Raw genomic sequence first — 26,322 nt, 5'->3', positions numbered from 1 at the left:
AGTGCAGAATTGTCGACGGCACCGAAATTTTCAAAATGATCAAGCGTGAGATGGATGCAGGAAAATCTGAGATGTCAGCAAACTGGCAAAAGGAAAACGCCTTGCTCCTCGATTCCATCGCCTCAGATGAGGAAGAGCTCATCCACAATCCATGCAGAATCCTGCGTAAAATCAAGGCAGCAGATTGGGCAAAGACGACCGAATCAGCCGCCAAACAAAAACTAACCGCTCATCTGCCTGCTAACACAAAAAAATTGAACGAGTTGCAAAACTACATAAATAAATTTCCAAACAAACGTGCACGCAACTTGATACTAAAAGCACGTCTAAATCTATTACCAACAAATTAAATCCTGTATATTAGAGGTTTATCACCAACAGCCAGCTGTCGTTTCTGTCAAGATATCGTGCCTCCACCACAAGAAACAATTCGTCATCTTTTGATGATCTGTTCCGAGATGCGTACAATAAGACAACGTTACATCCCTTATGCAGCAAGAACAGATCCTCTGATGGAAGAAGAAACGTGGTGGTGTAGGCTCATACGAGGCGACAGAACCAGCTGGCAAATAGCCACATCAAAAAGTACTGGAATACATGGTGACCAATCTTCAAAAAGACAAGCAGTGACTTGTTGGATACACCGGTGCAGAACCACAACATTCAACAAGCCCAAACGACACAAACTCAAGTCAGTCAATTTCTGGGACAATTCTTTTGAGACATATGGAGAGTAATTTATATTGTAAAAATCTCATTCCTTTTGATTAAACAATAATAAAAAAAAATTTAAAAAAAGATAGTCTTTTGTATGGGTGTGCATGTGAAAGTGTGTGCAGGTGGACTGGTCATATAGCGACCCTCTTATTGGGAGGGACTAAATTGTTGCAGCAGCAGACAGTATTGATATGTTTTATGCTTACAAATGCATATGTTTCTGCTGGCATTATGGGCAAAGCCAACTTGAGTGTTACTGCATGAAGCTGCAGAGGTTGCAGGTGGGCTACATTGGTGCATGCAGCATGACACATTTTCTTACGTTGAACATTGCATATTTTCTGGCATTATGGCCAAGTCTGACAAAATGAGTGTTCTTAGAAAACAGATTGTGGTTAACATTGGTGCCATGGAGAGGGTCTGGACTCTTTTCCCTGTCCTGTGGCCACTGGCCTTTAACTAGTCACAGTGAGAGGGGATATTGGGCCATCGCCTGAGTCTTCTAGAGAACCCAGGTGTAGGCCTAGTTTTTTTATCGCAGTTTTTATTCAATTGTTAAAAGTTTTATCCAATGTGTTTTCCCCAACACCAGTCAATTCATTGGTCCTACATGGGACCTAAACGAGGTGATGACTTTTCTTAAGAAATATAACTCTCAAGTTCATTTTGTCGTTTCACTTTAGCTAGGGTGAACTCCAAGCCTTGCCATGCATACCCCCTCAATTTATTTTTACTAAACAGAAAGTCGTTCTGAGAGTGATGCCCACCTTTCTACCAAAAGAGGTGTCGGGCTCAGTTTTCTCAAAAAATCCACCTGCTGGTTTTTTATCCTGCTCTCCCCTTGTACTGTGGAACAGAGATTCCAGCATTTGCATCTGAAAAAAGCTCTACGCTACTGTATCTGCAGATCTGCAGTGCAAGAGACTTCAGAATAGATGTCCAGTGGTTCTTCTCTTTTGTTGGAGCCAAGATTGTAAACGCAGTCTCGAGCTAATTTTTTTTCTAGGGTGTTTGTACTATGTATATCTTAGTGATATAACCTTGCAGGAAGTGCAGCCAGATGGTCTCGATGCCCATTCTACCATGGGCTTGTTGACCATTTCTGCCCTGCAGGGAAGGGGAGCCATGTTCACTGCTGCTTTAGGCGTCTACGAAAACGAATCTATTGGAGGGGATCAAATCAATTATAAGAAAAAATGACATCTTCAGTAACGGTCTTTCTGATGGATTATTCTGCCCCAGATCTCTCATCGCCCTCCCAACTTACCCCATATGTGATCAGCTCTTTCACATCCGATTCTGTATTCCCTGCAGCTGCTGAGTTGGGAACAGGTGCAGCCAAAGTCATGGGGAATGTCTTGCTTCATGTACACTAGTTTGGCGTGAAGTATGCAGGCAGGAAGTCAATGGTACCGATGGGAGCTAGCGCAGCGCCACACTGTGTCCTGTGGTGGCTGAAAGATTTCCAAATTTCACCTACTGCTGGGTAATAAGCGAAGCCATCTCTGTGGGGATAATCCATATGAAAGCATGTTACAGAACGTAAGTTATTTATTCCCCTCTGCTGCTTGCTGCTGACATGACTTTTGAAACTTTTCCCAAAGTTTTGATCACGGACAGTTTTCTCATAACTGTGAGTGCAGTGTTACCAACCGTGTCATTTCGTTTACCTCTACCAGGTGTTTCTCTGTCTGCAAGAATAACGGTCTCGTTTGTTTTCACTCCTACCGCCAGGCGATATTACAATTCATGTGAGCGTGCATTGTCCCTTGTCTTCACAAACTACATTGAAAACAATCCAACTGCACAAACAAATATTACCATATCTTGCATTCATTTCTTGCAGGAAGAATATATATGCACGAAGGTCATTGGCATATAATGAAACCCGGTCCTCCCCCTCCGCAAGGCCAGCAAAACCCACCCAGGCTTGGTCATTCCGAAGCTTAATTGCTAGTGGTTCAATGGCCAAAGTGAACAACAGGGGGAACAATGGGCATCCCTGCCTCGTCCCTCACTCAAGGGTAAACCCGTCCGAGAGTACCCCCATTGAGCCGAACTGAAGCTTATGGGGGATGTGTATAACAGGCAGACCCATCCGAGAAAATCCTCCCCAAGCCCCATATGTCCTATAATTTCCCCGAGTGCCTCCCATATTACAGAGTTGAAAGCTTTCTCGCAAATTGACAGCCAAGAGTGCGGCCGGTGTCCGTAACCTCGACATCAGACTGATCGCCAGTTGTACTCTGCAGATGTTTATTCGCGTGGATCTAGTGGGCATGAAACACACTGGTCCGGGTGTACTAAAGAATACAAATATTTTTAAAGAGTTAAAAAGTATTCCCATTCCTAATGGGGGTTCTTATCCAAACCATACTTAATTGCGCCTTATCAATTCCTGCAAATTAAAATATGTATATTCGCCTTAACGTTCTCTTCAGGTAAGGCATTGATAATATTAGAGGCCCATCCTGTGGCACTGCTGTGCTAGTACCACTAATAACATATAGCTGCAGCTCTGTAGAAGCAAGCAGAGTGCATGTATTCGCTGTTTCCTGTGTTTTGTTAGGATGTATTTTTACTCACTTTTTATGTTTTGAAGTATTTGCTTGTATTTAGGGAGTGCAAGTGGATTGAATTTTGCTTAAAATGTAGTGCTTCTTACAGTATATTTTTCTGTAGATGAATAAAGTCGCACCTAAGTGTTTAAATTACAGTCCAAAAGCCCTAAACTGATGGGGTGTAGAAGATTGGAAGAATAACTTTTTTTCTGCTTACCATTTTAGTGTTTTACTTTACAGAGGACGAAAACAATTATTTACCCGATACCTTTCTTATTAATCACATTTGTAATGCAACAATAAACATTAGGCCCGTGAAGATGCTCACAACAGAGGAGGTCAATTATCTGGCATGCCCTTCATTAATCTTCACAACGAGATATGGCACAGTTCTTTGGAAAACTGCCTATCCCCTCTTTGTACTGGTTCACTCAACTGAAAATATAATTCTAGTGTCATGAATCTGGACTCTCGGGCAACTGCCCATCAGCGTGTGCCCAGCCTGTTCGTTTAGCTATCCCACTGTCAGCTTATTTTATTTATTTATTTTATTAATTTATAAAGTGCACCAGTGACCGTGGGCATTGAGGCGCTGTTATAGAGTACAGTAGAATGCTTGCAAAATTTCGGGTAGGGTTATGCATAGTTACATGGGGACAAGAGAGGGGGAGGGGGTGCGATAGTGGAAGGGTGTATACATGGTTTAAGGTGAAAAACCAAGTTTTCAGAACTTTCCGGAACGTATAGTGGGAGGGTTCTGCTCTGAGAGAAGTTGGCAGGGAGTTCCAATGTCTGGCTGCAATAAAAAGGAAGTTGGCCCCACTTGCTTTGGCGTGTTTGACTTTGGGCAGCATGAGACGATGGGAGTAGGGTGAGCTGGTGGGTCTGGATGAGCTTGCCTTAGTTACCTTGTTGGCGAGGTAAGGGGGGGCTGTGTTGGCAATGCACTTGTGAGTGATGGCTAGCATTTAAAAAAGGATGCATTCTCTGATGGGTAGCCAGTGGGCTTTACGCCTTGCTGCGCCTATATGGTCCCCTTTGGGAATGCTGAGGGCGGCTCTGATTGCATTATTCTGGATGATTTGTAGTTTCGTTCAGTCTTTTGAGCAGGTGCCAGTGAAGAGGACATTGCAGTAATTCAGTTTTGACCCAATGATGGCTCTGACAATAGTGAGGAAGTTCTCGGTGGACATGTAGGGTTTTGCTGCATTGAGTAGTTTGGTTGAGTAGACGGCAGAGGATGCAATGGCTCTAACCTGTTGGGACATTGAAAGGGTGTGCTTCTAGTAGGACTCAGTTTTGACTGATGAGGATACAGGGGGTATATATGTTGTCTATGGTGAATGCAGTGAGTTTTTTAAAAAGGGTTTCTTGTGGCCCAACCGGAAGTATTTTCGTTTTGTCTCCATTAAGGCACAGCCAGTTGTCAGCCATCCAGGCCTGAATGGTGGTGTAGGCTGTATTGAGGCTATTGGTGTCAGTCGTAGTTAATGGTGAGGGGAAGTAGGACTTGTGTGTCATCAGCATAGTTGGTGTACGGTCTCGTGAATATATTGTAAAGTGTGGGCAAGATGCACAAACCCTCTGGGACTCCGCATTGGATGGTGGCGGGGTGGCAGAGGCCTGATCTGAAAAAAAACTCATTGCTCTCCCTTCTAGGAATGTGGCGATCCAGGCTTTGGCTTTTGGTGAGAAATGGGCAGAGGTAGAGAGGTGGTGACAGAGAGTATTGTGGTCCACTAAGCTGAAGGCAGCTGACAAGTCCAGGAAGAGGAGAAGGGCCGGCTTACCTAAGCCCATGATGGGCCCAGCTGTTTTTTTAAATTGAGTAGTGCTGATTCAGTGCCATGTCTGGGTCGAAAGCTGGATTGTCGTAATCCTAGGATATTAGTTTCGAGGAAGTGTTGGACCTGTAGATAAGTTTCCTTATCTAGAATGTTTAATAATAAGGGGACAGTTTTGATAGGCTTGTAGTTGTTGGGTGCAGTGGGGTCGAGCAAAGTTTTTTTTAGGAGTAGTCTTACCCATGCTTCCTTATGCTGTGAGGGGACGAGTGCTGAGGCAAATGACGCATTTATAAAGGCGGTGAAGAAAGGGACAACAGTGGCTGTGCATTCCTTGATAATTTTGGGTGGCCAGGGATCCCCTTTGTATTTTGAAGGTTTGAGGTTTTTCAATAGTCGAGGGACTTCAGGTTTGACGACTTCTCCGAAAGTGAAGGGGGGGGGGGGGAGTTCTGGGAAGGTGTGTTCAGGGGGGTGGTGGCAACTGTGTGGTGTGGGGTATTCAGGCTGTTCTGATTGGTCTCGATTTTGCTGTGTAGGAAGTCTATTTTCATAGCTGATTGGATGTTGGAGCACCAGGCTTCATCTTTGGTGAAGGATTGTGCAGGTGGAACTGGAGCTTTGAGTTCTCTGAAGATGAAGATTTCCCTGGTGTCTGATTTTGCGTTTGCAATCCTGGTGTTGAAGAAGGCGGCTTTTCCAGGCGTTAAGGGCAATACGTTTACTGTTGCAAAGTGCAAGTAGCTCTGAGGTGTACCATGAGTTTGAGTGTCTGATGTGTTTCACTCTGCCTGCTCTTAGAGGAGCTATAGCGTCCACTGCTTGCGTTAGTGTGGAGTTGAATATATCAACAAGGACATTGGGGTCCTTGGAGAATGGTGTCTGAGTAGGGGCACTTCTAGAAATGGGACAAGGTTGTCTTTAGTCAGTTTGCGTGTTGCACGTGCTAGAGGGGTGATGACTTGTTTGTTTCTGGGGTGGTGGGATGGAGAAGAGGATGATGTGATGGTCTATCCATGGGCAGGGAGCGTTGGAACTTATGGAAGGCGAGCAGTTGAGCTCGGCAATCCAGTGCAAAGTGCGGCCGTTGATGTAAGCGGGGTTGGTGACACATTGTGAGAAGCCATGGGTTTCTAAGGCCCTGGCAAGTTATTGTCTTGTAGGTCTGCTGGATCATTGAAGCCTAGGTTCAAGTTCCCTGGCAAGAAGATTTTTGAGGATACCTTAATGTTGTTCTCAAGCAGGTGGAGGAGGTTATCATGGAAACTTGTTGTGGGACCTGGTGGATGGTAGACGGTGTGGAGTGTGATGGTGCAGGTGGGTGAGGTGGAGAGCTTGAGGGAAAGGATGTTGCTGTTGGTTTGGAGCAAGGTATTGAGATGCCTGAAGGGCAGGGACTCTTTGGCTATGAGGGCCACTCCTCCCCCTCTAGTATTCGAGCTGTCCTGTCGGTAGATGGTGTAACCCGATGGGAGGGCTAGGGATAAGGTGGATCTGGAGGCTTCACTGAGCCATGTCTTTGAGATGGGTAGGGCATCTAGGTTGCGGGCTGTAAGCAGGTCATGGATATCGAGGGTGTGCGCTGGCAGGGAGCGACCGTCAACAAGAGCACAGTTAAGGTGTGCTAGGGGTTTTGGGGATGGCTCAGGAGTAGGTGTGGTGGTGCTGGTCACTGTGTGCCCAGGAGTAGTGGCATGGTTGTCGGTGGAGAGCAGTGGGATGGGCTTGGACGTATCAGCTGTAGTATACAGAGTAAAAGAATTTACATTTGTGTGCATGACTGCTTTGGCATGCAAGATATTGATATTAGTACGCATTTCATCAATATTATGTGATACATTGAGATTGTTCTGCAGGGCGTTGATGGAGGATTCCTTCGGTGGGACGGCAAGAATGTTGGTAGTTTCAGATTTGAGCAAGGGCAGCCAATGTTTGTGTGACCAGTGCTGGAATGGGGGCGAGAACATGTGGGCTCGTAGAAGTCTTGATGGCATCTGTAGGGTTAGGTAGGCAAAAAAATGTTTGTAAAGGAGAAGTGGGGGGTGCCCATCCCCTTGGAGATCCTTGGTAGGTGTTCCTTTCTTAGCCTGGGCATGGAGACGACTCTCATGTTGATGATGCCGGCAGGCATGGCTGAGGTGCTGACCTAGCTTGGCGGATGCATGGGGCGGGGATGCAATGTTGGAGTTTTGGTTGCAACTGTGGGATGGGGGGGGGGTGTGTGTGTGTGTGTGTGTGTGTGTGTGTGTGTGTGTGTGTTTTGCCCTGTGGGTAAGAGTGTGACTGGTTTGTGGTTAGGTGGGCAGACGGATTTTGAGTAAGGCAAATTCTAGGGCGAGGGAGCAGACTGGACTTTGCAGCTAGGTGAGTTAGGGGCCGGTAGGCGGGCTTACAGGTAGGAAAGGGACGTTCCGTGGCTGCAGCTAAGGAGGGCACTGTTGGCTTAGTGTGTAGCCCAAGCAGACGGTTCCTGGTTGTGGTGCACCTAGGGGGAGGGTGGGCTGGAAAGCGGCCTGGGTTCGGGCATGTAGAGTGTTGCACCTATTTGAGATGGATGCAGCAATGGGTGAGATCTCCTGGCCTGGTGTTGCATCGGCGTGGGCAGGAAGGTGATCTGGGACGGTAGGGACAGGTATTCCTGCATTGTGTTTTGGGGTGTTCCCAAGAGCCATCGGTTTGACATGAACTAAGAACAATTTAGGTTTAAGACAGCTTTAATTATTTTACAAGACCTGTACACATGATAGATGTTCGTCAAACATACAGCACACTTTGACATAAAAGGTTAGTGTGCAGCAATTGCTGTTCAAATATTCGTAGGCTCTGCAAGATCAGCCGATGTCCAGGAAATGGCGCTTTCCTGTTCTGGCAGATGGGCCAAACACAAATGACAGCAAACAGCCTGTTCTAACTTCACACCATTAGGTGTTATTTGACAGCAGCCGTTTGACCTCACATAGGGAGTCTTATATCTGATAAGGATTCACAAACATAAGCATTGTGCATTTTCGCAAAGTTAAGGCCCATAGGGTGCCATACAGAGTACGAAGTTACAAGTGAGAGAGATGTCTCTTGATAACAGATAGCCGACTAATATAAGAGCTCTTAGGAGCATACCATGTGCAATGTTGCCAAGCTTCATGAATGCCATAGTGTGCAGTATAGGCATTTACTAAACGGGTGCAGAGATCGCACTGTGAGGTGCAAAAACACACCTTATGTAGTTTTACATAGGAGGCCTACCTCGAACGAACAGAGTGACACTCTAGCCCTCACTGTTCCAAACACCGGATATGACAAACGCACACATGCAGGGCCACCATGTTACTTAATACATTATATATAGCCCAGCACAAAAAGGGAAAAAGGAGGAAGCCCAGCAGACTATCGAGGCCATTCAAGCAAGAGGGGCTCGGGATGAGTGCAGAGCAGAAGCAGCACACGAGCGAGACAGCAGGCCCAGCGAAGCGGAACTCTGCAACCCAATAAGGAGCTGTTTCATTTGCAGCTCACACAGCTCTAAACATGAGTGACAGGTTGGGGCTTGCTCGGTGCATGGAGACTGATGGCGTATAGTATAGTGTAGCATAGCTTAATGAGAGATAAAGTTTACCCATCCGTTTAAACTAAAACCACAACTTGTTCTATTATTTACACATTCAAACATGCTCTTTGCCCACATGGCAATCTTGTTCATTGGTGTGATGTTATATCTGCTTTTGCTTGCTTAATGAAAATAAGAACCCTCAGAAGATAGGGGGCCATAATAAATGCATTAACATTATAGCTCCTGTGTCAAGTATCTCTTTTACAATTCCTGACTGTATATGTTTAATCATGTTGATGAGCACATGAACCTAGGCATGCCTGTCTTTTAGCGTTGAGACACAGCCTAGGGTGAGCATTGACATGAATGACAGATGACCAGGGGTCTGTTTTCACAGCCTCAAACAAGGTTGAGGTAAGAGGCTCGTGGGCACGGCTTATAAGAGGCAATCAAGACACATTGACCCATGTGCTTGAAGAGGAGAGCGGCTGGGAGCGGGTGATTGAGCGACGGCATGCATCGTTCGATTCCAGTATGCAGATATGGATCGGCCTTCTTGGCCTGTTGTAAGTCTGCGTCTTATGTGGGCAGGGTCTTTCTTTTAGGGCACTCCATAGTGATGCGACGGAAGGCAGGGGGGCTGCCATGGCGCACCAGCGGGGACTGGATTTGCGGGGAGGGTGCCATATGTTCGTGGCTTAGCGGTCTTGCCTTGTTTCTGGTTGGGGTTGTTACTAATCCATGGGGATGTGGTTCTGCTGAGATTGCGGAGCGGCTATGGTCTGTGGCTCCATTCTGCATGCAGCACCTAACACTGCACCCTTGGCCTGCGCTGGCTTTGCTGCAGAGGGTCGGGTGCGTGGGTTTTATCGTAGGTGTAAGTGAGAGTCGAATGCGGTGTAGAACGAAGATCGAAGATCAGGCAGCATGCTCTGCGGACCTGCGGCACACAACACTGCGCTCTTGACGCAGAAACCCAACTCTCGATCATCTAGTCACTTCCAGCTCTCTCAAGAGAACTTGTTGTATAGAGATCTGACCTAATCTGCCCCTAACATCCTCATAATTCATCAAAACTACAGATGGGGGCTTGCATGGTGAGAAATCCTCTACTGGCCAAATTATGCTTCACATGCCCTGCTACCAGGCTTGGATCATCATTTTTTTTCCTAATGTTGCAGTACAATGTCCACACCTAGTAACTGTCTTTTCACATGACTAAAGTCGATAGTTTTCATACAGACTTTATTCTACATTCCATTTCTACAAGAACATGTTTATTCTGTTTAAACTTCATAATTCTACATTTCATTTCCATGAGGCCTATTGCATTCAGCTCTCTTCAGAATCCACGATTCTAAAGTGGAAGCCAAAAAGCCTGCAATTCAGTAGGCCTATACTTTGATTCCTCCATTTCAAATGCATTAATATATTAAGTAACTTTTGATTTACCTTTCCCCATTTGTTTATCTCTGAACTAAGTCCTTCTTTGACACAATAGCGTGATAGAACTTTTTAACTTGCAATTATTGGCTGTTGCTGTTCTTAACCGAGTGCTTGAGCACTTAAGTGGGAGAGGTGCACGTTTCATGGGCCCAGCAGCCTTTAAACTCTCATTCTTGGAGTGCCAACCTAGGACAAAAGTTTTACCCACAATTAAATGTATCCCCCATTTCGGACCGTTGAATTATGCTGCTCATGTTGAATAGATTTGAAGTAACAGGCCAGGAATGTTCAATGGTTTCAAAATGGGGTCGAATTACATTAGACTTGTGCGTTTTCACGTTTTTTAAACTTGCATATGCAAAGTTGGACTAGCATTGATGTTTTCAACTGTGTTTTTTGCAGTAACTGGGGCACATCTGCTCGTAACAGGTCTATTGTCTTCATACAGGGGAAAAATGAATCCTGGTTCGAGTAAACCATGGTCGGCAAATTCGTAAACCTGAACTAATCAACCTGTGGTCTTGATCCTCAAGTTGACCATGCACTATTTGAATTAGATTTAAGTGTTTTTTTTATCTATATAGATTTTGTGATAGTTTTTTCTTTAAGCTATTGTATTAGTCTTCTTATCGTACTGATGTTTGTAAGTTGATGCTTTGATGGATATTTCTTTCTGAAATAAAACTTTAAACTGTCTGTGGCAAGAATATGAGATGGCCACTTTGTAAAGGGAAATCAAATTATGAAATTTGGTTTAGCAAGGGGAATTGTAAACTTATCAATTTGCAGGTAGTAATGGGGAGGAAGGCTGTTGGCACACAGCAACCTTTCATGGAGGAAATGGGCAACTTTGACTTTCCTAGGAAATATCCACTAGAGTATATTTTAAAGGCAGTCTGTAGAGTGCTGCACATACTGTTTGTTTTAATACCTTAATATTGCGTACAAGATTTGCAGGTATTGAAATCGCAATTAAAAACACATTCAAAATTGCATCAATCTGAATCCCTGACACTTCCTCCTAGGAGGATTACCGCTATGGAAATCTATGCAAAGCATGCAACAAATAGAAACTAAGGCTCTGCTCAAGGTTTAGAGTGACGGAGGAGCTTGCACATAATGCAACTGCTTCGGAGTAATGTTCTGATCCCGTGCGCCACCTCAATTCGTCTCTGTTTATTAAGGTTTCTTAATACATTGGAGTCTATGAGGCAAATAATTTAAGATTTTGACTTCATTATAGGAGGTACCTCTGGTTCCCCAATTAGCTTCATAGTGTCTCCACTCAGAAGTGATCCATTCAAAGTTCCTCCAGATACTCCCTAACGCTTGAAAATGTTACCATTGCAGTTGTATATGTTCATTATACAACCTGCTCTGGACTGTGAATTAAGCAGTGTAAGCAGTGCTCTAGACAAGATTTTGAAGTGAGTATTTTACTCAATATTATTTCAAGTTAGAAAAATGTTTTTTAGGGAGCAAAACTTCTCATTCCCAGTAGGAGTATTTAATAAGCGTGTACAAATATGTTTTAAATAGTAAAACAGAAATGTTTTACAATAAATATTTCTTTGCACCTAGTTACTCATGTACATTAAGATGTCAGTGCCCTTGCTTTCACCCATAAAGCTCCATGGAAATGTTTGAACCAGGAGTACACTTAGTGCGAATAGGAAGAAAATCAATTATTACTATCTGATCTGCAGAGGTAAAAAAATGCCCGTGTCTCCTATATTTTGTTGGGAGTATTTTCACTACCTATTCTTTTTGTTTTGGTGCGATTTGCCTATTTTTAAGTAGTGAAAGTGGCTGATACCCCTCTTATTTGTAGGGATAAACGTGAGCAAGATTACATAAAGAAGGTTTAGTACGATAGCTAACAAGCAAATTAACATATTCTCCTTTCCATGCCAGAATGAAAGTCCATCTTGCAATCAAGCAAGCATACATATTTTTCGACATGGATTCTTTGAGCTAAACTAGGCCAGTGCAGGATCATATGACCATGTCTAATAGTAGTACAGTTATGTGACGGTTTTCTATTTTCTTCTGTTTACAAAACATTGCATCCTAATATTCTTGTTTTTCCTTATTCCGACTTGTATTTTTCCATGACACATGTCAATTTATAATAGGTTTGCCCTGTAAATAAACAAATGTACATACTTGTAACACTAGTTTTTGTAGCCTCTTGTATGGTATAGCTATGCATGAGATGCACCCATCCTCCAATACATGTTCCAAGGAAGTATTGCGAGCTTGGTGGAAACATTCTGAAGACGATGCAGAGTCATGCTGCTTAGTTTACTGGTCGAACTGGAAAGATTCATTGCCGACATACCCCAAGTCAGTGGCCATATATGTTCTTTTTTACTCTTGCAAAATTCTGCCAATTGATGCTGAATGCAAACACAATATGGCTTGTTGCAAGCCTTCTGGTCGCTTACATGAAATGTTTCATTCTTACTATATTTGTAATGTAGTTTACTTTTACTTACAAAATCAGATTCCTCAAATATTTTTGTAATGTGTGCATTTCTCTTCCACTATCATGCTTACCTAGGAGACCCACTCGATGCAGCCCTGTGTCATCTTTGGGGAATAGCGCACTGCTCTGTCCACATGGTGGGCTAATGTTTGCCTTTGCTACTCTGACCAAGGAGGATTCTAAACTGTGAGTTATTTATTAATTCTTTGATATATCCTATACCAAGTTATGTACAACTGATAGCGGTTATATCTCTCACTACTGGAAACAGTATGTCTTCATCGTCTACTACTGAGTCTGTTGGTACCTGCACTGGCATAAAGCCAAGCAGCTAATATCTGCGCAAGTCTCCTCTTTCATTGAAGTGTGTATTGTAGATATTGGAACGATAAGGAACATAACCTATGAGCCATTATTCAAAGGGTGAAGCGCATCCATGCAGTGTCTGAATAAATACGCTGTAATGCATGTCGGATGGTTTCCGCCTATTTTGCTAATGTGCATATTTACTGTGCCATTTCACCACCATAGTAGGTTCAAAGTGCCCAGGCTCGCCCATAGAGTGACATACTATTCCCCACAGCAGGGGTATTCAGACCTTAGTCTGCTGGTGTTACGAAAATTAGCAAGGTGAAGATAAGGATATGGGAAAGCAGGAAATAGATGCTACAAACAGAGAGAGGAAAGGTTTTGTGATAACATGGGTGCATGTCATTTCTGCTAGGTGAACCCATAGTTCTAGGAGGAGGCTATGTCCTAAAGCATTTTGATAAATGTGTTTGTTTTTCCAAGACTGGTGTGGAGAATTGTTAGTAATGTAATGTTGGATACACGAGGGACTCAAAAGTGCTCATCAAGTTTGGTGGCTTATTTACCTGGTCATCTCAATATATTGTACCCTGGGTGAAACTCCAAAATGTTAACTCTGTGACTACCAAGCCTGAGCCAAGATTGCCGTAGTAAAGAAACACAGTATAAAGGTGAATGTTGTAAGTAACGTATGGTAGGGAAATGGAGTCGTTGAACTAGTAAAGTAACATTAACAACCCTGACGCATCATGTCATGCTAGAGGTGATTTTAGTTCACGGTCAGACAGAGTGTTACTTTACTTGGGAGTAGGCTTACAAGGTATACGTAACCATCTATGGGGTCCTACACTCTGTTTGAGAAAGTAATCCATTTCGTAGCCCCCATTGCAGGTGTATATTGCGCCGCAGGAGTTGATAGAAAAATGTATTGTCCCCCTATGTCACCTTCCCATTCCCCCCAGCCGCTGTCCTCTCTTTGAAACTGCTCTAGAACCGCCACCCTTTTCTACGCCCTCCTTTGACACTTGCAAAATCTGGGAGAAACCTTCAGAACAACTGCCACCCTTTCTCTTCTCCTGTTGAGATGGATTTCCAAAATCAACACTTGGCGTGAATTTTGGGAGGCCTGCTGATTATGGTGAACAGGGAGACACTGAGATCTAGCCAAACTCAATTAAAGTAAAGAAGCATAGCGGCAAGGCTTAGTCTCAGGAGGGCTGTGAGAATGGTCTAGGGCTTCAATGAGTCCACACTCAACAACCCCAATAATTCCAGTTAGACAAGCAAGTACAAAAATATACAATGATTTATTAGGCATTTAAAATGCGCACTAAGCAAGTGAGACCTCTAGGCAAATATTAGCACACACTTATGATAACATGGATATATACATTCACCCAATGGTCTACCATACTCCCCCCTTTCCTCTCTGACTGGCAAAGCGATTTGATGCCGTAAACTGACAGGAGGCACTATACAAATCCAAGGTAACATAATAGAAACAAGGCATATGATTCAATAACCAATGTGGAAATACAGGTAAGTAGAACACTTAATGAGCCTAACCCTACGATGGTTTGGTGCCTTGTGCTCTAAAGTAATCCAGTAACGCGAATCAGGAACGCGTTAAGGGCGAACTTCATTTTGTTCTACTGTTTGGCTGTGAATACCTTGTGAATCCGCCTGTGTTCCCTGTGAGCACCTCTGCTAACGGGTGCTGCTGCAAAGACGATCGTAGGCTCTGCCCCCTCCAGGAAGTACAGGGATAAAAGGAGCCCCCAAACACCCTTGTGGCGTGAAGCCTGAACGCGTTAATGGCGAATTTAATTTTGTTCTACTGTTTGCTGCTGCTTCCCAGACTGATACACTAGTGGATTTCTTCGGACAAAGCCGTCTAAGGTAAGAAGACTCTTACCCAGACGCTCCCTTAGTGTACCGATTCATCTGGGCTGCCACAGCGCCGGTGATCGGCATTATCTCAAGCCCAGGGGCTGCGGGGTGTGACCTCCTCCCCCCCACCCTTTGACCCAGGCTCCCAACTGAGAGATAAATGCAACACCAGTATTCACTTTTTTAATACTGTGATAATTACATCTGGTCCGGCACAGTGTTAGCATCCAATATAACAGCCAAACGACTCAACCTATATTATTTTCATGTTCTGTCTGAAAAACATTTGCAGCCGGACCTAAAAAAGACGTTTAAATGTGTGCCTTTTTTAGCTCTACTTTCTCCGTTCTGCAATAAGAAAACACAACAGAAACCATCCAGAACAAACTTTTTTGCCATAATTACCTGTCTCCAGCACACAGTACCCCCAGCTCTGTGCATACACTGATTGGAGACTTCGAACCACAATGGCCCATAATCCGCGAACAACAAGCCAACTTGACCTCCAACCCAGACTGCAAACAAGACTACGTACAAAAGCAATATCCATGCCTAATTCACCAAAGTATCCACGTGACAAAATCCATAAAAACACCAAGGACCAGGTGAAAATAAACAGCATATACACGGAGCTAAAGCTGGCAACATCCTCCCCTAACTTTTCACAATCGATCCCACACTCTTAAATAAAGAACATTTCCGTGCAAAGTGAACTTGATGTCTCACCAGAAAAAGAACAAATGAATAGCCCAGGTAACGGTGTTGACCTCGTTAGCAATGGAACATCTGCAGATCTAATCCTGAAAGACGGCTCCTCCAACCTGTCCTCGACTTTTGATGCGAGAATTCTCCTCGTCAATCTGCCTGAATTAGAGCCGGATATTCATACAATGCCGATTGAAAACACAATAACGCCAACAGATGACTGTCACCAGGCACTCCGTACACAGAAACTTGACGTCCATGATGATATCGATGTACGACAGACGGTGTCTAATGAAGATAGTAACGAAAAAAACGAAACACCAGATGCAATAGAACGGTTACAACAAGAAATGAAAGTGACATACCCGCTACAAGAAAACACGTCAACAGCCCCGGCAAAACAGGATTTGGCAAGTGCTTCCGTTCTAATGGAAACGTCCTTCACTGAACTGCTGATACCTGACTGGATCCCCCTGCTATGTCAACCCTTCTCATCTGCTATATCAATAAGACCGGAAACCTCACACTTAACTCTGGCTTCATGTAACCCAAAGATAGCCGATTATCTCTGGACATGCAAGAGATTGAAATGCTGATGGCTAACACGGAGAAAGAAAAGAAGTTTTTGGAAATCCATCCCATGATACCCTTGACACATCATGCAGTGCAGTAGACATGGACGAGCTATCTAGCTACCAGACGCCTGAAGTCCCATCTCCAAGGGAGAAATTTAGCACGCCAAAAATAACACATTTAGAAAGAAACATTCTTACTAAACCAAAAATTGCGACACCAGAGTCCCCAACATAATCTACCACACCAGTACTTGGCCCTCGTGACCAGCTTCCCCCAGTACCGACTACAATGCTGTACCTCCAGAATATGTTAATTGCGGTTACATCCCAAACAATGATCCAGTTTATAAAAATGCAAGAGGCAAGTGTGGACGCAAGTAAAGATCAAGCAACGCTTCTCGCCTTGATTCATTCCAAACAGATATTCATTGAGGCGTTTATCTTGAAAATCCAGGTTCGGTTAGATTACGAAGCAGAAACAAGTAAAATATGGCAATCACGCCTTTTCGATATAGCCAGAAACGACCAGACCGATCGCAATGATGTCCTCCCTCAATCGATCTAAATGTCCGAAACTACAGATTTGCACGCACGGACCGAGAAAAACATGGGTACTGCTCCTGCGAACGATAAAGGTCCCATTATACCAGAGACAATTGTCATTATTCAAGATGTGATTATCGAGGAATCCTCCTCGAAGTTGGTTCCGAATATCACACTGCAACCAAACAGGACTAACCTGAATGGCTCAAACATACAAACATAATAGACAATGCAGTACCAACAAACATCAACTTTGCCATGTTTACATCAGCGATGAAAGATCCAAAAGATTAAAGAAAGGCCAAGACAAAAAAACGTCAGAACGGCTCCTGAGCTTTTCTTGGAAACATCACTACACCAAAAATAACAACCAAAAAAAGCAATCTCAAAACTAATTGAAGCCGTGCCCACAGGATCACTCCCTTCGTACCCGAATATGAAAGGATCTTCAACTCCACATAAGAAGCCCCAAAACAAAAACACTGAAGAAACGGCACAAATTCAGATGTTAATGAACTTGACGCAACATTTCGATGAAGACCTGGAAATATCAGAGGAAGCGCAGACTCAACCAAATTACATTTCGTTGATAGTTGTTGACGAATATGAACAAACGAGTCCATCTCAAAGTATAGCGTTCTCGTTGACGTGCAAAGACATCTCTAGCACCACTCTGGAAGTGTCCCGTGTTTAGCGAACGACAAATGAAGGTGAGGAGCAAGCTATACAGTCAATCCTTTCAACTGATGAAATATCAATTTGCGTACTAAGCCTACCCACCTTCGTGAATCCCAGGAAAAGAGCGACTGTAAGCTCTATAATTCTGAAAAGAACTCAGAAAAATACAGTGAAACTGATACTCAACAGATATAATGTGTTACGATTATTCTAATTGATTCCAAATCTAAAGCACATTACTACTAATGATATCCTAACGGTGGAATTCATAGATGATTCGCAACTAGACAAAGCTTGTTTATTCCTCAAATCGAACCATCTGCTCCAACTAATCAACAGTGAAAAGCACAAATTCTCAATGCTTGGATTTCAACTGACAAACATGGAATTCTCTAAAGAATTACAAACTGTGAAGCCTAATGACGAAAATAACGCCTCACAAATCTGACAACCACACAGGAAATGAAGCTGACCAATCAAGACAGACGAGTCGTCGAATAGATGGCTACAGTAGCGAAAATCAAAACCGCAATATTCAAAAACAGCACCAACAGTGCCCCGAAGATTACAAACATAAGATATGGCGAGACATGGACTGGTCTGAAACTGAGACATCTCAATACCAAGACAGTCCATATTAACCATTACCATTGAAAGATAACCCTAAAATAATGCTGTGCTCATGGAATACACATGGGCATACCCATCTTTTTGGTGCCCAACTGCACGACCTGGCAAAATACAACAACATTTGTATTCAAGAATCATGGCTATCAACCCACCCGATGTGTGATGGGTTTACCACACTTATGGCTCCTGCGACAAAGAATAAAAAAGGTTGGCCATTGGCTGGCTTATTAACTATGATCAATTCACAGAGTAATTTAACAATTCTGGAAACAACCAACAGTAGTAATTGAACTCAAATCACGATACTCAAAATGAGTAAGATAAAACAACAAAGCAAACCTGAAATCTTAGGTATAATCAATAACAACGGGAATCCCATGGCGATCGCTGATGAAGTATTCATAGATAATGTGTGCTCAACAATAGATGAAATCACCCTCAAATACCCACGAATAAACATTATATTGTGTGGAGATCTCAATATACATATGTACGACCAGGCAGGAATTCTGATAGAACCTACGATGCTGACCTCTTATGCCCGCTGCTGGACTAAAGAACTGCTCGCAAGAGGTCTTACAAGAATCAACATTGTAGATAAAGACTCAAACGAAGCATCTCCAACATGGTATCGAGGCTCCTCATCCGCCATACTTGGTAATATTTTTCTAACACTGTACATGCACTCAAAAATCATTGAATCACATATCATACAATCAGAAAACAGCGACCATGCCATGATGGTCATCTCTTGGCCGATGTATAATCCACTGAAGACACGGTTAATTCTGCCTGATCTGCAACTAAACTCTGGTTTAAACCGTCTGAAAATCTCCCATTATGACCTGCTGAAAATATCTGCTCAGATAAAAAGCACTACTTTAGAAGACTGAATTACCCAAACCTACTAAATATGTTTAGACTTCTCCCAACTAGAATAAAGAAGAAGTCCTACGAGTGCACACATGCATACTCGGTAACAATTGCAATTAAAAAGAAGGAACTGAAAAGAGACATAAAACAAATACAGCGACTCCCAGGAGTGAATTTCGAGCAAATAAGAAAACGAAGACAACAATTTAAAAACTGGATGAAGAGCAATAGAGCGATACAACATCAAACAGATGCCGAAAGAATGCTGCAAGCGCTAAATAAGCGTAACACCAGGGACCTATGGAAATTACTAAATCCTCAACAAATTTCAACACGAAAATTAACAACTGAGATGGAAGAGCAAAGATGGAAAACTCACTTCAAGAATTTATAAAAAGCACCGGATATTAAAGAGGACGACGACGATAGGCCTGAACAAACGCCCTGGATTTTCACATGGGAGATTGATGACATTTAGAGGGCGATTGGCAAACTGAATCCATCCCAAGCCCCTCGCCCCGAAGGCCTCTCAAATCATATTGTCAGAACAAATAAAGTGATATGGACGGATATTTGCAACCAAGTTTTTAAAGTTATCGATAAAACCAAGCAAATTTCATCGTCATGGCCAAAAGCAGTACTGATCCCGATCTATAAACAGGGGAACACCAAAGACCCCTGTAATTATAGGCCTATCGTCTTGTTAGATACTCTGGGAAATATTTTTGCAACTATACTCCTGGAACATTGGATGCCTGGGCTAAAGAAAATCATATATATGCCTCTAGACAAACCGTTTTTTTCAGGCATCGCCGCACAAATGTGAATCTAATACTACTTAACTTACTAAAACAGGAAGCCATTAAGAGCAAAAGAAACAAAAACAACTCTGCTCGATGTACTTGAGCCAATAATACAAGCAATTTTGTTCAATCTGTTTACTGCAGACTTTGAAAGAGAGATCTACACCGCAGAAACAAACCCACCTATGTTGAATGCGACATGCTTCCCCTGCTGCATGTATACCGATGATATTGTTCTCTGCTCACAAACACCGAGGGGCCTATAAATAGCTTTGACAAAACTAGAAAAATATATGAACACAAACTATCTAAAAATAAACACGCAGAAAACAAAAGTGATGCTACTAGCCTAGATGCACCCAAAGAAGTGCAACATGAAACCAATGTATTTGTATAACCAAAAATTAACGCAGGTGTCAACTGTGAAATACTTGGGCATATGGTTGAATCAATCACCTACTGAAAAAGACTGGAGTAAACGCCTACAAGCAAAAGTTCTTTCACTAGCCAGGCAAGGTCGCGAAGTACACCAAAAATGTGGGAAATTTTCTATGCAACCTATCATATCTTTCTACAGACAAAAAATCGTGGCGATCCTCCTCTACGGGAGTGAAACGATGATTAACATTGATAGTATGATATGGCAGAAATTAGAGGGACACTTTTGGAGGAAAGTGTTCTCTTTTCCAACAACATTTCCAACTGCCCGTATTAGATAAGAACTAGCCCTTCAATCACTTAATTCACTCAACATATGGAGAAAACTGGACCTCTACAGGAAAATTCTGAGATTCATCTATTCCGGATCTACAAATACTACAAGAAAAAGAACCCTCATCCCAAGCATCTTCCCTGAAGGCATGGAAAATTCACATGGGCAACATCAGATCCACAGCTAGCATCTGAACAGAAATGCTATGTCAACATCTGGAAAAAGCAAAAAGAAAAATCCGGCAGAATGACTGGATCGAGACGAAAGGAAAACGGAAATTAAACCCGGAATGTAAATTTGACACCCATTCAATAAATCGTCTTCCAGCTTTTCTACAAAGTTTCCCTTCTTCACAAATCAAACACTTTCTTGTGGTTCCGGTTTAAAACCTTTTACCCACTAGACATCTTGCGACAAAGAGAAACTCCTGCCTATTGATATAGCGAACTGTCGTTTCTGCAAACAAAAAACTGAGCTCAAAACATTGAAGCACCTCATCATAGCCTGCCCCGCTTGGACTGAAAGAAAGACATTAATCAGAGATATGTACATGGACGACAGCACTGCCCCTTGAACCAGAAGATAGATGGGCAATATTCCTTCAAGGAGGCACAAAAAAGGAAATGTTTGAAAGTACCTACCTGAAATCGGAAGAGAATGCCTATGTCAGTAACGATAGTTGAAAAGTTTAAACATGTAAACCAAAACATCTTAATTAAAAAAAAGAAATCCATTCCAAAGTGATACTTTTGAGGCAGGTTTACTAAGAGATTGTACAATGCCATTGGTCATGATGCAAAAGTCAATTGGTAAATAATGTTGAGGTAAGAAAACTCACTCCATCCTAGACACTAGGGCAGGCCTAGGAGGGGATCGTTGACCAGGCCTCCACTGACCAAAGTCAGGACAGTGTTATTTAGGGGCAAGACTTAACGGCATGTAATCCTAATGGAGAACAGGGGGAGGAACATACAAGGTATGTCACTGTTGAGGTTCCGGAATCCGCTGGGGACAGTGTCTTCTGTGCTTTGTCGGCTTGACGAAGCCCCAGGGGAAAGCGGATGCAGAGGTTACTTTTCGGCACAGGATTTAGGTTTGTTCGGTCACGGTGCTTGGGTATCGGTTCCAGGCACCTTCCAGCTGAACACCTAAATGAAGAAAAGATGGAGACTTTTGCAGAGCTGGCGACCTCAGGACACCTCTAAGATGCGAAGAAGACTGGTGCAACGGCTTCCGTTGATGCATGAAGGCTGAAAATGCAGGAGCAAGTGTCTTGTTGTACAAGTTGAAGATCCACCAAGGTCCAAGGATCCACGCAGAATGTTGACTGCTGAAGAGAGCTGGTCAGTCCACCAGTTGGTCCAGGGACACTTCAGAAGGCACAGAAACAATAGCAAGGTTTGAGACTGGTTGTTGCCACCGGTCCAGGGGTCAAAGCATGAACAGGAGTCTTCCTGAGATCAGTTAGAGAAGCAGGGCGTCACCTGAACTTTTCTGTAGTTGGTGCTGGTCAGAAGCAGGGGTCTTACGCGTGTCGTCAATGGGCTGTACTTCTTCATAGAGCACTTGGCTCCAACAATAAGATGAAGAATGGCTGCAAGGAGTACTCTTTTTATCCAAGATCTAGACTGAAAGCTTGCCCAGGTTCACCAATGGTAAGGATCTGCACCATTCAATCTGGCAGTGGCTATCCAGTCAGGGATAACCACTGACCACAACATCTGCCCAACAACAGACTTGCAGGCACCAGACAGTCCCAGCCCCCATATATTGCTCACACACAAACCCCCTCTTTGCCTGTGAAAGCTGCAGCTTTACCTAGCAAAGGGCTTCCCATATGTCACAATTCCGAACCAGGGAGAGTAGGAAGGAGGACTAACGCCAATATGGCCAAAGGGCAAGCAAAAACATTGTGGCACGGCCACCCTAGCTGCCTTCAGCATCCATTTGGAGTTAATGCAAAAGTGCACAAGTAAAAAGCATAAAACACAGAAGAAAAATATCCGCTGCCACCGGCTCATCCTAGGCGCATTGTAAAAGTAAACAAAAAGCCACTACGGAAAAATTTATAAGAATACAAAGTATCCTAGCCCCACTTCACTTTATGGTGTGGTGTGCAATTTTACCAATGCAAGCAATTCATAAGGAGAGGCATAGCAGCCTTATTCACAGAGCGTTTTCCAATGGGATTGCATCATTATAAAACACTTCTGTGAGTCAGGCTCATAGTCTCTCAGTACAGATAACAGGGGTAAAAATTGCAAGCTATTAGCCAGGCATTAAAACTCAATCGCAACCTCAATTCTGCACATACACACAACACACCACTTCCTACTTTCTAAGAGTCAATTATCACTAGCCAAAGGCTAGTGCTCTCCCTGCTGCTACTCTTATTGAGTAATCATTTTCCCCATAAGAATGAGCAGACAGACAAGGGAATTAAAGCAGAAGGCGTTACTTGCCTCCAAAAAGCCATGGCAGGAGTCCAAACAAATTAGAAAGTAAGGGTGTCCCATAGACATCTACGGGAGGAAAGCCATGAAAAGAAAGTTTTTCCAACCTTGCCCCCCCCTCCACTTTACATTGTGCTTGCCTCTGACCACCCCTACCCTACTTACCTCACCACCTTCTGGGGGGGTAGGAATGCAGTAATCTCCTTTCATTCTACATGTATTCCGGAGAAGACGTTTCACACTGGATTACAAGTAAAATATACTGTTTGGAATATTTGGGGCGGGCCCCCTATGTAGAATGTGTTTTAGACTGCATGAGAGGTGGAAGTCGGTGTGTGTCATACTCTGTGGGGGGGCGTGTCTGTCCATCTATATGCAGTGACAGTCCGGCACCATTATGTTATGTTACTGTGCTTCAACACTTGCATAAGGTTAAGGCACACTTGGTTGCCTATGTAAGACCACCTCACAAGACTGAAGAGCAGAGAGGGAATCTTTCAGGCTGCAAGCCAACAACGTGAACACCAGTGTGCCCTAAAATCAGGACTAAGGGGATCCTCAGCCAGTCAGCCAGCCAAAGTGTAGAGCATGGACAAGAAACCGACTCCCAGGCAAGAGACATGGTCATCTGTGCAGCGTGTACAAAAACCGCTGAAAATGGTTGAATGCCAGAAATACAAATTTGCCAATTTCATGTTTCCCTGAGAAATGAGTAAAACTTTGAATTTTCATTTTGGTGCAAAGTTTATGCTGCACCAAATAATCTCCATAACTCATCTCTAAGTGCTTGTGGTTTCATGCAGAATGTTTAAGGACACAAGAAAACAGTCAAACCAAAGTCCTTCTATTTCCCCTTGCTGCTTCTTTCCTTCGGCCCAGTACTGCCAGGTTCTTTAGATTGGAACGCTGGGAGGAGCTATTGCCAATTCTAAATGAGTGTGTTTAGAACTGTGGGTTCTAATAGATTCCCTTCCCGTTTTCATCATAGATATTCTCTCCAGTACCATCTGTCTTTGAAAACCTTTTCAGCCACCTGGAGGCACAGTGCAACTCCATGTTGCACCGACCCAGTGCTGTTGTGCTCTAGGATGCAGGAAAATATGTTGGTGCCATTATATATGGAGTTGCTGCACCTCAAGGCCTCCACTCCATTTTTTCAGAGCAGTTAGCATGTTTCTGGAATGCCACATACCTTTTTTTTTACTGTTTCTACTGAGTTTTGCCTAACCCACTGAGAAGCAATTTGCATCAGAATTAGAAAATTGGTTCTTGATAAATGGATACTGTGATGGAGAAAGAACAAAGGAAATGTTGCTGGTTAGTACCCTCCTATTGACCCTCGATGTTAGCTCTGATGTTGCCACGCTTGTTTAGTCAGATCAATCGCTGAAGTATGTTACCAATTTGTATGCAAAGAAATCTGTGACCACAGAAGTTTTGGGCACATCTCCCGAGTGCTTAGTCGAGAATAGTGATGAATTACATCTGCTTTTAAAATCAGCAGTAGTGTTGAAGGCACTAGAAATCACAGAAATCCAGTAAATCACCCGGGGTGGATTTGATCCCAGTAGATCGATTTAGAAGTGAACTTTAGGTATGTGTCCCTTTCCTAACTACTTGTTTTAATGTTAAGTGTATGTCCGCATCATCTTTGTACCTAGCAGAAATTGTCCCAATCTTTAGGAAGGGCGAAGGTCTGATACCTGCAATCCATCGCCCTATTTTGCTAATTGATTGAGCTGAGAAAATATATGGCAAAGTCCTGCTTGAGGGAGTGTTGGGCGGAACATGGGGGAACTAAGGTTTTGTGGCATGGCAGATCTACATTTATGGACCCCTTTCCACTGAGGAGCTTGCATTGGTGCCGGGGGTGAAAATATTTTCAGAGGACAGGCAGCACTGGATATAGAATAAAAAAGATGAGGACTCTGTGTGAGAAACTTGCATCAAAAAGTAAATTACCAACAGGTTAGAATGTGTTCTTCTAGGTGTATAGTTATTTGTATTTAAACATGGTATGACCTAGCACATAAAGAGGGTTCTGATGTCTTTACAGCGCATTAAAGTGGCTTCTTCAGCCCTCCAAAGGAGGGTGCTAACATTGAAATTACTGAACTCATTCTTTATGCACTACCTGTTGGACTCATATTTCTGTGAAACTTTGTTATGTAAAGGAAATTCTCATGTCCTTCTCTCTTCCAAATATTCTCTGAGCAGCTTTTGGAGTCTTTCAATGATGAGTCTCTTTGCAGCTTTTGGAGTCTTTCAATGATGAGGAATCTGTTGGTGGAAATATCTTGAAGAACAAATGACTTACCTCTGGTAATATTCTATCGGCTGGATACAAAGATTCCTGCCTCACCTCCCTCCCGCCTAATTTGTGGGGAGAATCATCCTATCAACCAGAAACCTCATGAGGCATAATATGGGGCACACCACACCTATGCCTATGCACCTGAGAGACGATTGGTTAGGCTTCCGGACTGCTGCACAGGGTTAAAGCCAGCTGCTCGACACCAAGCCCAATACAGGCCTTCACCTCACTCAGCACATTACCACCCAAGTCCACTATCACGCAGTGCCAGCCCCCAGAACCACACACAGAACCTGGGCCTAACATTAATCTCAAATCCAGAAAAAATGTCCAGATGATGTATTTATGATGATATGATGACGTATCAACATTTATTTTTAAATGATATAAAAATTAGAAAAATAGTGAATCAATCACAAACTATTAAACACTTCATAATTACAAAACACAGCAGGACAGCAACATTATTTGCATAAAATAGGCTAAAAAGAGTCAACCACACTTGCCTAACATTAACCTGACAGAGCTTGAACGCGTTATGAATTATTCTCCTTGCCTACGCCCAGTAGGCTTCACTACAATTCTGCAAGCGAATACCTCCACCAGTCCTGACGCCTGGAACACAAAGATCTTTCAAGCAAACTATGAACCAGTCACCCGGGCCTCAAAACCAGCTGCTAAGCTTTGTCTCAGCATCTGCATGCCATCTACCGCTCATCAGCAATACCTTCATTAAGATACATAATACCACTGATACGAGCAATTATGAGGCCATTACCTCATCCGTATTGGCAGTGTCTAATACGCCTGCCGGGGGTACTACAATTGTCTGTGATGTCATAGCGACTGCTGCACCCTCTTCCAGTGTTACTAATGTTAATAATGCCAATGCCTTGTCCTTATTCTGCACCTTAGCCTGCTTAACTGTTTTGGATGCCATAGCGATCAGTTTGTCCTCTAGCAGTGTTACTAATTTCAATAAGGCCAATGCTTTGTCCTTAGACTGTACTATTGTCTGCTCAGCAAACTATACAGAATGTTCCCCCTCTAAGATTAGTAGGGCTGCTGCCCCACCCGAGATTATCTTGACCTGCTCGTGCCTGGCGGAAGCAATGGCTACTACCGCCCCCAACAACACAGTGACCAATTCTTATCACAAGGCCATCTCACTGACTGCGCCCCAGCCCCTGCCTCACCCTAACGATAGTGCCCCTACAGCTGGTGTGGCCAGTGCCATAGTCATGGCAACTGGACTCCCTAGCCCTGACTCACTCATTCCAGCATCTCTAAAAGG

At 43.4% G+C, this 26,322-nt stretch overlaps 1 protein-coding gene across 1 annotated transcript in view; it reads left to right on the top strand.

Moving 5' to 3' along the window:
* Nucleotides 1–26,322, top strand: part of USP48 (ubiquitin specific peptidase 48) — a 1,688,863-nt gene that overhangs the window by 1,183,081 nt on the left and 479,460 nt on the right. Inside the window, exon 19 of the mRNA XM_069610955.1 lies at nucleotides 12,619–12,729. Coding sequence (XP_069467056.1) covers nucleotides 12,619–12,729 — 111 coding nt within the window. The remainder of the gene's footprint in view (nucleotides 1–12,618; nucleotides 12,730–26,322) is intronic.

Source organism: Ambystoma mexicanum, chromosome 8, assembly GCF_040938575.1.
Source record: "Ambystoma mexicanum isolate Mex_15411 chromosome 8, UKY_AmexF1_1, whole genome shotgun sequence".
Classification (NCBI taxonomy): Eukaryota; Metazoa; Chordata; class Amphibia; order Caudata; family Ambystomatidae; genus Ambystoma; species Ambystoma mexicanum.
This window is presented reverse-complemented; position numbering and strand designations above follow the sequence as displayed.